Genomic DNA, 13,773 nt, shown 5'->3' with positions numbered 1-13,773 from the left:
TGTTCTTATTTTCTATCCTCTGCAGCCCCTGTTTTATCAGAGATGAGGGTAACATCATATCTTGCTTTTACCTATATTAGTTTTCCCATTCCCACTAAGCTAACCTCTACCATAATCTCTTACTGTATTTACTAAAAACCATTAATCATCAAAATCCTACTTAAACTAACACTATTATTATATAAAATCATCCCTTCAGTTAAACAGTACAGCTTAGGAGGAGATTATCTTCATAATACTCCACAGGTAAAAATGTCCAGTAGAACAGGAAATTACTATGAGATAATCACACTAAAGGCAGTGGGGATCTTCCCACACCCATTCACACCATGTAGATACCAGAGGAAAATGGCAGTGACAGACATGTAAAGACACAGCAGTAGCAAGAGACATTCTGAGGCCGAGGCTCTTAGGGCCTTGCCTATCCAAGATTCACCCATCAGACATTTGCTTCCTGGTGGGCTGATTCCCTGAAGTAAATTGCCACCTGCTGCTCCTCTAACATGACCACTGGCACCCTCTGGTTCCCATACTTACCAGCCCTTTAGTGTCACCAGTCAGCTTTTATCTCTAAGTGAGATTCTCAGGTCCTCACTTGGCTCTGTTGACCCAGAATCTTTGGCGGTAGAATATAAACATTTTTTTTCAGGTTTTATAAATATTAAGGGAGTTAACATACCATCTGCAGTTATTGTCAGAAAATAATGTCTTTTAAATTTCTTGGGTGCAGAGTGTAAGGTCACAGAGTTAAGTGTCATAGGGTTGTAAGTCTAGCCTGTCTTCCTGCTGTAGTGGCACTGATCAGTTGTCCAACCTTTACCAGACAAGCCTGTTGATGGAGTTCATTGAGTTCTGTTCAACAGTTAAGATGACATCAACCTTATACTGGTTTGAAAGTGACTTCCTTTTGCTATCCTGGTTCTAGGCAATGTTTTTCACATACAATCCAGATGTGATCATAGCATTTCTGAATATAGCTAGAAATAGCTTCCCTTTTCTGAGCCTACTTTATTTACTCAGAGTCTTATGCTTATATTGAGCACAGATTTTTTTTATCCACATATCAGTGTTACTAAGTACTTTCGCTTAAGCGAAAGAAAGAAGTGAGTAGAGATGTAAAAGTACTTTTAACCACTCTAAATGGCCTTTTCTTAAGGAAAAAAATCTTTATTTCTCTTTTTATTGCCATTGGTTTTAGAAACACTTAGTTACTTTTACTTTATCATTATTTTGTAATGTGACTGGTCCACATAGTTCTTTTTGAGCTTATTGCCAGGGTCAGAAGCTCTCCATTGGCTTGCATCCCACTTACAGGTGTCTGTACTGCGTCCACACCATTTGTGCTGTTGGGAGACGTCTTGGACTGCCTTCCTTTGGATCAGTGTGACACAATATTCACTTTTGTCGAAAAAAATGTTGCTACTTGGAAGTCAGTAAGTGCCTTGGTTTTCTTTCCTACTGATACTATCTCTATAGAGATAGAGTTTAGAAGATAGATTTGTTTGGGGTTTATTTGCTAATAATTCTAATATTGGTGGCTGCCCAAAAATTTTCCCAATAAAAGAAATATATACTGTTTTCTTGGAAGAACCAAATAAAAATCAGATGTAGAGAAAATTTTGAAGTACAAGACTTAATTAATAAAAGTAACTTGAAACAGAATAACCTATCTCCAACAAATAAAGAAGACTGGGGGATGCCTCAGCACTTTAGTGTACTTGTTGTTCTTTCATAGAACCTGGATTAAATTCCAGCTCTCACACATGGTGACTTAACAGTCATCCATAACTCCAGTTCAAGGGGATCTTATGCCCTCTTCTAGCCTTCACAAACACCAGGCACACATGTAGTGCTCATCATATATACATTCTGGTAAAACATGTATAAAAATAAAATGAATAAATGTAAAACAGATGTTTATAAGTTATTCAGTGTCATGTTGTTTGCATATCCAAAAACATTTCCTGATAATGCTTTGAAATAAGTGAAAGTAGTGACATAGAATATCATACATTAGTGCTCTTTAAAATATTCATTCCTATGATTTACTGAAGGGAGTGGACAACTTCCAAAGTGTATTAATAATTTTGGTCTTAATTTTCAGAATACATTCTATTCTGCTGGCAAAAATTATTTACTGCGTATGTGCAATGGTAAGTAATTCAGTATTAAAGTGTTGCTTTTAAAACTGTGACTGTAACCAGAAAAATAGATAGTTTATTAATATCAGTGAAACTGTCTTAAAAGTAGATTAGGATCTTTGTTTTTAAGTTAACAGTCTTAATTATTAAAAGTGATGACTTACTTACATTGTCTTGTTCACAGAACTTTATCTCTGACCTTTAGTCCTTGCTGTAACAATGATTTGTACTTTAATTTTGGGAACCCTTGCTTTAGAAAATTACTGAGCAAATAGAAATTTAGGTATGAGGGAGGAAGGAAGGAGAGCGGAGACAAATGTATAACTGAATAAAAACAGTAAAAAAAAAAAGAAACAATACTGAAAAAGAAATTCAGGTATGACTATAATAAACACAAAATGATCTCTTATGTGTTACTCATTTCTGTTAGATCTCCTCAGAAGATTATCGAAATCTCAGAATACAGTCTTTTGTGGACGAATTCAGCTCTTTTTGGCCAGGCTTTTCCCACTATCTGAAAAATCAGGTAAGCCTTTATACTTTAAATTCTTTTTTATCTTTTTTTAATTGATTTATATTGAGCTCTACATTTTTCTCTGCTCCGCCCCCCCCCCCCCCGTCTCTCCCCTCTCCTCCAACCCTCCCCCAAGGTCCCCATGCTCCCACTTTACTCAGGAGATTTTGTCTTTTTCTACTTCCTATGTAAATTATATCTATGTAAATCTCTCTTAGTGACCTCATTGTTGTCTAAGTTCTCTGGAAATGTGGTTTGTAGGCTGGTTTTCTTTGCTTTATGTTTAAAAACCACCTATGAGTAAGTACATGTGATAATTGTCTTTCTGTGTCTTGGTTACCTCACTCAAAATGTTTTCTAGCTCCATCCATTTTCCTGTAAAATTCAAAATGTTGTTATTTTTTTCTGCTGTGTAGTACGCTATTGTGTAAATGTACCACATTTTCCTTATTCATTCTTCGATTGAGGGGCATTTAGGTTGTTTCCAGGTTCTGGCTATGACAAACAAAGCTGCTATGAACATAGTTGAGCACATGTCCTTGTGGCACGATTGAGCATCCTTTGGATATATACCCAAAAGTGATATTACTGGCTCTTGAGGAGATTGTTTCCTATTTTTCTGAGAAATCACCACACTGATATCCAAAGGTGCTGTACTAGCTTGCATTCCCACCAGCTATTCAGGAGTGTTCCCTTTTCCCCACAACCTCTCCAGTGTAAGACCCCGCACTTTTCAGTGGATATCCACACCCGACCCAGGCGCTCGCTTTCCCGAACTCGGGCCCACGAGAATGGACGACTGTCCTGAGGGTTAAAAGAGACACACACAAAAAGAGACCTTTGCTCATTTACCAGAGTAAATGGCAACTTTATTAAACTCAAGTCAGGTATTTATAGAAGTGGGCAAGCAGGAACAAAAGGGCAAGGCCTCCTCCCATCCAGGAGCAGGAGGAGAAGATTAAAGGCCTCCGGCGCCTCAGGCAGAATCAGCTAGGGGAGGCAGGCTATGGGCCCACTGCTAGAACCTTGAATACAGGTGGAATCACCATAACAAAGAGAGCCAGGTTCTTGCTAAGCTATCCCCTCAAGCCAGTGCTAGTGCAGAATCTCCAGGGAGCCGGAGGTCACACGGCCGGCCCTGCATATCGCCAGGAGAAGGGAAAAAGACTTGGTACCTACACTCCAGCATAAGTTGTCATCAGTGTTTTTGATCTTGGCCATTTTTACAGGTGTAAGATGGAATCTCAGAGTTGTTTTGATTTGCATTTCTCTGATGACTAAGGATGTTGGACATTTCCTTAAGTGTCTTTCAGCCATTTTAAATTCCTCTGTTGAGACGTCTCTGTTTAGGTCTGTACTCCATTTTTTTATTGGATTATTTGTTCTTTTGATAACCAATTTCTTGAGTTCTTTGTTTATTTTGGAGATCAGACCTCTGTCTGATATCAGGTTAGTGAAGATCCCATTCTGTAGGCTGTCGTTTGGTCTTGTTGGCCATGTCATTTGCTTTACAGAAGCTTTTCAGTTTCAGGAGGTCCCATTTATTAAGTGTTTCTCTCAGTGTCTGTGCTGCTGGGGTTATATTTAGGAAGTGGTCTCCTGTGCCAATGTGTTCAAGTGTACTTCCCACTTTCTCTTCTATAAGGTTCAGTGTAGCTAGCTTTATGTTGAGGTCTTTGATCCATTTGGACTTAGTTTTGTGCATGGTGATAGATATGGGTCTATTTTGATTCTTCTACATGTTGATGTCCAGTTATGCCAGCACCATTTGTTAAGTATGCTTTCTTTTTTCCATTTGATATTTTTTGCTTCTTTGTCTGTAACGTGAAGGGGCCTGCTTGTTGGAGTATCTGTCCCGCACAGTACCCCACAGCTGGCAAGCCCCAAAGAAAATCACAAACAGGACTCCATAAGATTATAAACTGATTGGCCCATTTGGTCAGGCTTCTTGTTAATTCTTATAGCTTATATTAACCCATTATACTGATCTATGTTAGCCACATGGCTTGGTACCTTTTTCAGCTGTCAGCTCACATGTTGCCTCTTTGGTGGTCTGGGCAGGAATGGCGGAGGGAGCTTCCTGCTTCCCAGAATATTCCCAGTCTCTTTGCTCCACCTCTACTTCCTGTCTGGCTTTCCCGCCTATACTGCCTGCCTGGCCAATCAGCGTTTTATTAAAATATGATTGACAGAATATAGACAATTCTCCTGCATCATTTCCCTCTTTTTTTTTTTTTAAACAAAGGAAAATACCCATAGTTCATTTGTTGGGAATGTGGGCATAGTATTCCAGGCTACTTCCTGCTGGTTGGGGGCGTTGATAATCTATTGGGGACCTAAAGAAAATTTAGAGTTATAATCAAGTCCTGACTGGAGTATCCTGTGAGTCTTGATCATCGCAGGCAGCAGTCTTGAATCTGTTCTGGATGTAGAATTCAGACATCCAGGCCATCTGTTCCTACCAGAGATTTCTCAGGTGGTCTTCCTTGTTCAAACTGGATTTTTCTTAATTCAGAATGAATCCACAGCCTCTCATTTTCTGTGGAAACAAAAACAAAATCTCTTCTCCAAAGTAACATACCTTTTGACTTCAGTTTTGAAGCCAAGGTATTTTCAAAATACCTATCTTGGGTTAGTTCAGCAGCATTTATAAATAAAAGTCCTTTAGCAGCTGTTGCTCCTTCCTCAGCATTCAAACAATTCAAAGAGAGCATAATAGCATACAGTATCAAGATTCTCTGTGTATTTTCTATCTTTATTTTAACCTCTATTTCATATATTTTTACTTTTACTTTTTGAGACAGGTTCTCTGTATATCTTTGTCCTGGAATAACTCTGTAGACCAGGCTGTCCTTGAACTCACAGAGATCCACCTGTCTCTGCCTCCTCAGCACTAGAATTAAAGGTGTATGCTACCACACCTTGAACTCAGAGATCTGTCTGTCTCTGCCTCCCTGGCATTGGGATTAAAGGTGTGGGCTACCACACTTTGAAGTCACAGAGGTCAATCTACCTCTGCCCCTTGAAGTCACAGAGGTCAATGTACCTCCACCTCCCAAGTGTTGGGATTAAAGGTGTGTACCACCACACCCAACTACTTTCTTTCTTCTTTTTTCACTTTAAGAACTTTAACTTTTACACTGCATATATTTTTAACACACTGTAAACCACTTAGAGGTTTTCTTCATTTTTGAATCTCTCTTTACTGTACACATGAGTCGTTAAAGAGAATATTAGAGCCATGGCTTTGATAGCTGAATCCAGCCCATTCCTTAGCTTTCCAACCTCATGGTGGAGGTACCACTGGAGCCATTTTTCTTGCCACAACTCTGGCGCTTCAAGGTCCCTGCCAGCAAGCAAGCTGCAGCATTCTGCTCACAGACCACACTCAGTTGGACTGCCTGCCTGAAAGAGTCAGAGTTTGCCCTGGCAGGACGGCCCAGAAAGCTGGCATTTTAAAACAGCACAGCTTTTTTTCTGCTACAGCTGGAAACCGAAAAGCATGCGTTCAGCTTTTCATCAACACCGTTTAAGTGTTTCGTGGCAGGACCTTTTAATGAGCTGCAGGGTTTTTAAGCTAAACTCGAGTCAGGAAGCCTCTCTTAGATGAGAGTGTTTGCTTGCCTCTAACAAGCAGAGCAGACCCAAGAAATTGCTGCCACCAAAAAAACATGCTTTATTCTTTCCCAAGCTTTCTCAAGCTTTCTGTGGATTCAGTTATCCATGTGGGCACCATCTGTAACATGAAGGGGCCTGCTTGTTGGGGTATCTGTCCCGCCCAGTACCCCACAGCTGGTAAGACTCCATAAGATTATAAACTGATTGGCCCATTTGGTCAGGCTTCTTGTTAATTCTTATATTTGTCAAAAATCAGGTGTTTGAAGGGGTGTGGATTAATATCCGGGGCATCTATTTGGTTCCATTGGTCCTCCTGTCTATTCTTATGCCAGTACCAGGCTGTTTTCAGTACTGTAGTTCTGTAGTAGAATTTGAAGTCAGGGATTGTGATGCCTCCAGAAGTCCTTTTATTGTACAGGATTGTTTTGACTATTCTGGGTTTATTGCTTTCCCATATGAAGTTGAATATCATTCTTTCGTAGTCTGTGAAGAATTTTGCTGGGATTTTGATGGGCATTGCGTTGAATCTGTAGATTGCTTTTGGTAAGATTGCCCATTTTTAGTATGTTAATTCTGCCTACCCAAGAGCATGGGAGATCTTTCCACTTTCTGGTGTCTTCTTCAATTTCTTTCTTCAAGGATTTAAAGTTCTTGTCATACAAGTCTTGCACTCGTTTGGTTAGAGTTACTGCGAGGTATTTTATGCTATTTGTGGCTATGGTGAAGTGTGTTGATTCCCTGATTTCTTCCCCAGCCCTTTTATCGTCTAAGTATAGGAGGGCTACTGATTTTTTTGAGTTAATCTTGTATCCTGCTACATTTTTGAAAGGGTTTATGAGTTGTAGAAGTTCCTTGGTAGAATTTTTGAGGTCGTTTATGTAAACTATCATATCATAAGCAAACAGTGAGAGCTTTACTTCTTTTCTGATTTGTATCCCCTTGATCTCCTTTTGGTGTCTTATTGCTCTAGCTAGGACCTCAACAACTATACTCAATAGATATTGAAAGAGTGTACAACCTTGTCTTGTTCCTGATTTCAGTGGAATTGCTGGGAGTTTCTCTCTATTTAGTTTGATGTTGGCTATTGACTTGCTGCATATTGCCTTAATTATGTTTAGGTATGTTCCTTGTATCCCTGCTCTCTCCAAGATATTTAACATGAAGGGGTGTTATATTTTGTCAAAAGCTTTTCGGCATCTAATGAGATGATTATGTGGTTTTTATTTTTCAGCTTGTTTATATGGTGGATTACGTTGACAGATTTTTGTATGTTGAACAATCCCTGCATCTCTAATGATGGTTCTGATGTGTTCTTGGATTCAATTTGCTAGTATTTTATTTAGTATTTTTGCATCAATGTTCATGAGTGAGATTGGTCTGTAATTCTCTTTCTTAGTAATGTCTTTCTGTGGTTTAGGTATTTGTAGCCTCATAAAAAGAGTTTGGCAATGCTCCCTCTGTTTCTATTGTGTGGAATAATTTGAGGAGTATTGGTATTAGTTCTTCTTTGAAAGTCTTGTCGAATTCTGAGCTGAAACCATCTGCTGCTGGGCTTTTATTGGTTGGGAGACTTTTGATGAGTTTCTATTTCTTCAGCAGTAATAGGTCTGTTTAATTTGCTTATCTGGTCTTGATTTAATTTTGATAAGTGATATTTATCCAGAAAGTTGTCCATTTCCTTTGAGTTTTCCAATTTTGTGGAGTACAGGCTTTCAAAATATGACCTGATGATTCTCTGGATTTCCTCCATGTCTGTTGTTATGTCCTCCTTTTCATCTGATTTTGTTAATTTGGATATTCTCTCTCTGGCTTTTGGTTAGTTTGGATAAGAATTTGTCTATTTTGTTGATTTTCTTGAAGAACCAACTCTTTTTCTCATTGATTCTTTGTATTGTTTTCTTTGTTTCTATTTTGTTGATTTCAACTCTCAATTTGATTATTTCCTGCCTTCTAGTACTCTTGGGTGAGTTTGCTTCTTTTTGTTCTAAAGTTTTCAAATGTTCTGCTAATTCACTAGTGTGAATTTCCAGCCTCTTTACGTAGGCATTTAGTGCTATGATCTCTCCTCTTAACATGCTTTCATTGTGCCCCATAAATTTGGGTATGATGTGTGGTCATTTTCATTGGATTTTAGGAAGTCTTTAATTTCTCCCTTTATTTCTTCCTTGACCCATTGATGATTCAGGTGAGCATTGTTTAATTTCCATGTGTTTGTGGGTTTTCTGGAATTATATTGCTGTTGACTTCTAGTTTTTTACCACGGTGATCTGATAAGGTGCACTGGGTTATTCCACTATTTTTGTATTTGTTGAGGTTTGTTTAGTATGTGGTCTATTTTTGAGATGGTTCCATGAGGTGCTGAGAAGAAGGTATATTCTTTTATGTTTGGATGGAATATTCTATAGATGTCTGTTAAGTTCATTTGAGTCATAACATCTGTTAGTTCTCTTATTTCTCTGTTTATTTTTTGTCTGATTGAACTGTCCAGTGGTGAGAGGGGAGTATTGAAGTCTCCCACTATTAATGTTATTAGTGTGTGGGGGGGGTTAATGTATGATTTAAGCTTTAGAAGTGTTTCTTTCACATATGATGGTGCCCTTGTATTTGGGGCATAGATGTTCAGTATTGAAATTTCCTCTTGATGGATTTTTCATGTGGCTAATATAAAATGACCTCCTTTGTCTCTTTTGTTTGATTTTTAGCTTGAAGTCTATTTTGTTATATATTAGGATAGCTATACCCACTTGTTTCTTCAGTCCATTTGATTGGTGTATTTTTCTCCAACCCTTTACCCTGAGACAATGTCTGTCTTTGAGGTTGAGATGTGTTTCTTGTATGCAGAAGAAGGATGGATTCTGGTTTTGTATCCAGTATGTTAGCCTGTGCCTTTTTATAGGTGAGTTGAGTCCATTTACATTAAGGGATATTAATGACCAGTGATTGCTATCTCTGTTAATTTAGTTTTCATTGTTGGTGATGTTAATTTATGCGGTTTTTTTCCTTCTTTGTGATTTGCTGCTATGAGACCATCAACTGTGTTTTTGTTGGTGTATCCAGCTTCCTTGGGTTGGAGTTTTCCTTCTAGTATTTTGTGTGGGCTGGGTTTGTGGCTCGTTATTGGTGAAATCTAGTTTGTCAAGGAATATCTTGTTTTGTCCTTCTATGGTGATTGAAAGTTTTGCTAGGTATGATAGTCTGGGCTGGCATTCATGGTCTCTCAATGTCTGCATAATGCTTGACCATGACCTTCTGGCTTTCATTGTCTCCAATGAGAAGTGAGGTGTAATTCTGATAGGTTAACTTTTATATGTTTCTTGGCCTATTTCCTTTGTAGCTCTTAATATTCTTTCTTTACTTTGTATTTTTATGATTATATTATGTGACGAGGGAACTTGTTTTTATGGATCCAGTCTATTTAGTGTTCTGTAAGCTTCTTGTATCTTCATAGGCATATCTTTCTTTAGGTTGGGAAAGTTTTCTTCTATGATTTTGTTCAATATATTTTCTGTGATTTTGAGTTGAACTTCTTCTCCTTCATCAATACCTATTATTCTTAGATAATTAGATATTAATTAGATAATGGCCTTTTCATGGTGTCCCATATGTCCTGGATATTTTGGGTTAAGTTTTTGTTAGATTTAATATTTTCTTTAACTGATGAGTCTGTTTCCTCTGTTGTATCTTTTTTTTGTGAGAATTTTTCAACCTCTATTGTATCTTCAGCGCTTGAGATTCTCTCTTCCATCTCTTGTATTCTGCTGTTCATGCTTGTGTTTGTGGTTCTTTATTGTTTTCTCATGATTTCTGTTTCTATAATTCTCTCGGCTTGTGTTTTCTTCATTGTCTACTTCAGTTTTCAAGTCCTGAATAGATTCTTTCATATGTTTGATTTCTTTTTCTTGGTTTTCTTTAAGGAATTTGCTGATGTCTTCCAAATTTTTGTTTGTTTTTTCCTCCATTTCTTTAAGAGAATTTCTCATTTCCATTTTAAGAGTTTCAAACATTCTCTTGAAGTTATTTTTTTAGGTCATTTTCTTCTGCTTCATTAATGTTCAGTTGTTCAGGTCTTGCTGTTGTAGGGTCTTTAGGTTTTACTGGTGTTGTGTTGCTCTTTGTGGTGTTATGAGTGTTCTTACCTTTCTACTCCTCTTTTCCTCTAATAGGTATGTGTGGTTGGGGCTGTCTGAGTTTCTGTTGATTAATCTTTTAGGTGCCAGTGAATCCAAAGTTCAGACAATTATTCCTCGTGGTACAGTCAGTTCTAGTTACCCCATTAGTCACTCTGTGTTCCTGGAGATAGCTCAGTGTTCCTGTGCTTTGCTGTGCTCCCTTGAAATTTGCTGTCTCAGGCCTACTTTGGCCTAGCTTACCGGCTTTGTCCTGTTTGTGTAAATCCTGGTCTGGAACCCCTCCTGTAGAAGTCCCTGGCTTGGAATTGGTCCTGCAAAGGTTCCTGGCTCCGGTCTACTGCCTTGGAGTTCCCAGTCTTGGGTGCGCCCAGAACTGCAGAGGACCTGGTTCTGGTTTACTCCTTCAGAGGTCACACTCAGACCTGCATAGATTCCAGGTTCCTGCCTATTCCCTTTGATGTCCCAGACCAATGCCCAGACCCACAGAGGTCATGGCTCAGGCCTACTCCCTCTGAGGTCCCAGACTCACGCCTGGACCTGCAGAGATCTCTGGTTCCTGCCTATTCCCTAGGAGGTCCCAGAGTCACGCCCAGACTGGCAGAGGTCATGGCTCAGGCCTTGTTCCTAGGAGGTCCTAGACTCATGCCCAGACCCACAGGGGTCCTGGCTTAAGTTTCCTCCCTTGAAGGTTTCGGATTCATGTCCAGACCCTCAGCGGTCTCTGGCTCTGGCTCTGGCTCAGGCTCACTAGCTCAGCAGTTACTCCTCTGTACCTATTCCAGTGGAGATCGCTGTCTCTATACATTAAATTCTTTGGAAGGAAATCTCTTCCAGTTTTTAATTGGAGTAAGATCTGTCATAATAAGAAAATGTAAAATAATAAATTGAAAGCATAGACAATTGCTTTATTTTCTTGTAAATATGCCAGACATGCTATGATATACATAATCTTAAGTTCAAAGTTATTAACAGTGCACTGTTGAATCATAGTAATATATGCAGATATGAGCTATCCTATCTATATTTCATTTCATAAAATGTCTATTCTTTGTTTCCATTTTCTGTTTCGTTGATTGCTGTTTAGTCATATTTAATTAATTTTACAATTTTTTGTTTCTTTGTGTAACCTGGCTGTCTTAGAAATAGCTCTGTAGACCAGACTGTCCTCAAATTCAGAGGTCTGCCTGCCTCTTGCTGAGATTAAAGGCGTGCACTGCCTTTAATCAGTTTGCTTTCTTACACACTGTGGGACTAGAGTGGCAGAGCTCACAATGGACTGAGCCTTCCCATAAGTAAGAAAATGCCATATAGGTTTGCCTTCAGGCCAATCTCATGGAGGCATTTTCTCAGTCATGGTTCCTTCTTCTCAGATGACTTTAGCTTGTGCCACATTGACAAATACACACACGCACCAAAAAAGAAAAAAAAGCAGACCAGAACTGTTGTCTTTCATTATATCTTTTTCATGAAATGTTTATTTCTCTTTAATTCTTGTAGCAGTTCAGTAACTTTAAAATACTAGGCTGGGTCAGGCAGTGGTAGCTCATGCCTCTAATCCCAACACTCGGGAAGCAGAGGCAAGTGAATCTCTGTGAGTTTGAGGCCAACCTGGTCTACAGAGCTAGTTCTCGGACAGCCAAGAGAAACCCTGTCTCACCCTCCACCCTATCCCCCAAAAATGCTAGGTTGGTAGTAGATAGATTTCATTTCATTTGTGGTCATCTTTATCTTCTAGTATCTCATTCTTTGTTATTCTTTTTAAACTTTTTATTACGGTGTGTGTGTGTGTGTGTGTGTGTGTGTGTGTGTGTGTGTGTATGCATGTGGAGATCAAAGAACAATTTGTGGGCTTCAGTTCTCTTACCATGTGGGTCGTAGATATTGATCTTATGTCATCAGGCTAAGCCATTCCATGGCCCCTGGTCCTTGGTCATGTGTTCTACAGGATAACCTAATTTCTTTTCTCTGCTTATAAAATTTTCTTTGATTTACTATGATGTGTCTTTGTGTGGGTTGCTTTTTTACCTATCATTCTTGGGATTTGTTGACATCTTATCTTTGGATTAATGTCTTTTACCACTTACTAAAAATTTTAATGATTACCTTCACTATTTTTATATGCTTTCACATTTTATAAATGCCTCTTTTTCTCCTTTTGCATCTCCAATTAAATAAATATCACTGTACCCTCTGTCTTTTATGCTACCTACCTGCCTCCCTGTCTGAATATTAACCTGCCCCTGCATTACGTTTTAAGTAGCCTGATGGGGATCTTTTTTCTGGAAGGTGTTTTCACTTTTTAGCTTTTTATTCCCTGTTGATAATTTGAAGTTTGTTCTTTAGTTTTATAACGTGGTAAGATTTTCTAGTAGTTTATATCTGATCATTTATTTCAGTACCTTATGCTTTTGTGAGGCTGTTTCAGCTAATTTTTTTTTTCCTTAGAGTGTTTTGTCTCTGTGTGTCTGGTAACACACACTGTATTTTTTTTTGCTTTGTTTTATTTTTGGCTTTGTTTGTTTGTTTGTTTTGGGTTTTGTTGTTGTTTTGAGAATGGTTTTGAATCCTAGGATGATACCTTTCTTGAGAGAAGGCTGATGTTGTTCCAGCTGCCCGGCTAGCTTACACCCAAAACAATCACACAGAAACTGTATTAATTAAAACATTGCTTGGCCTTCAGCCCCAGCCTCCCATTGGCTAACCCTCACATCCTAGTTCAACCCAGCTCCACCAATCTGTGCCCACTTGTGGCCCACTGGGAAAGATCCAGCATGTCTGATCCGGCGTCCCCACGGTGGCCCTCTCTGGTGTCTCTCCCTGACTCTGCTTTCTTCCTCCCAGAATTCAGTTCTGTCTTCTCCACCTACCTAAGTTCTGCCCTATCAAGCCAAGCAGTTTCTTTATTGATTAACCAATAAAAGCAACACACAATCAGAAGGACGTCCTACAGCAGGCTGGTTGTTTTTTGTTTTTGTTTTTTTTTGGGGGGGGTTGGTTTTTTTGAGACAGGGTTTCTCTGTAGCTTTGCAGCCTATCCCAGAGCTTGCTCTGTAGACCAGGCTGGCCTCAAACTGACAGAGATCCACCTGCCTCTGCCTACTGGTGCTAAGATTAAAGGCATGTACCATCACCACCCTCCAGAGAGGGTTTTCATTGCTTGTGTATGGTTCCTTAAAAAGGAACTGCTGCCAGTGAGGATCCTTATAATCGAGCTGAGTTCAAAGCTATTACTGTCTTCATCATCCATAAAATTTGGCATTAAGCTATAATTTTTTTCATTGTTGGCTGAAGATGGCTTGATATGAGATTTTTCCATTTATTAGATTTTTTTTCCTTTGACCGACAAAGCTATTAAAATGACAACAAAATA

At 38.9% G+C, this 13,773-nt stretch overlaps 1 protein-coding gene across 1 annotated transcript in view; it reads left to right on the top strand.

Moving 5' to 3' along the window:
• The window catches only part of Thoc1 (THO complex subunit 1), a 47,844-nt gene that overhangs the window by 11,630 nt on the left and 22,441 nt on the right, over nt 1-13,773 (top strand). The window contains exons 5-7 of the mRNA XM_048447993.3: nt 1,315-1,433; nt 2,105-2,153; nt 2,572-2,667. Of these exons, the coding sequence (XP_048303950.1) occupies nt 1,315-1,433; nt 2,105-2,153; nt 2,572-2,667 (264 nt within the window). The remainder of the gene's footprint in view (nt 1-1,314; nt 1,434-2,104; nt 2,154-2,571; nt 2,668-13,773) is intronic.

Source organism: Myodes glareolus, chromosome 13 (genome assembly GCF_982192425.1).
Source record: "Myodes glareolus chromosome 13, mMyoGla1.1, whole genome shotgun sequence".
Taxonomy (NCBI): domain Eukaryota; kingdom Metazoa; phylum Chordata; class Mammalia; order Rodentia; family Cricetidae; genus Myodes; species Myodes glareolus.
This window is presented reverse-complemented; position numbering and strand designations above follow the sequence as displayed.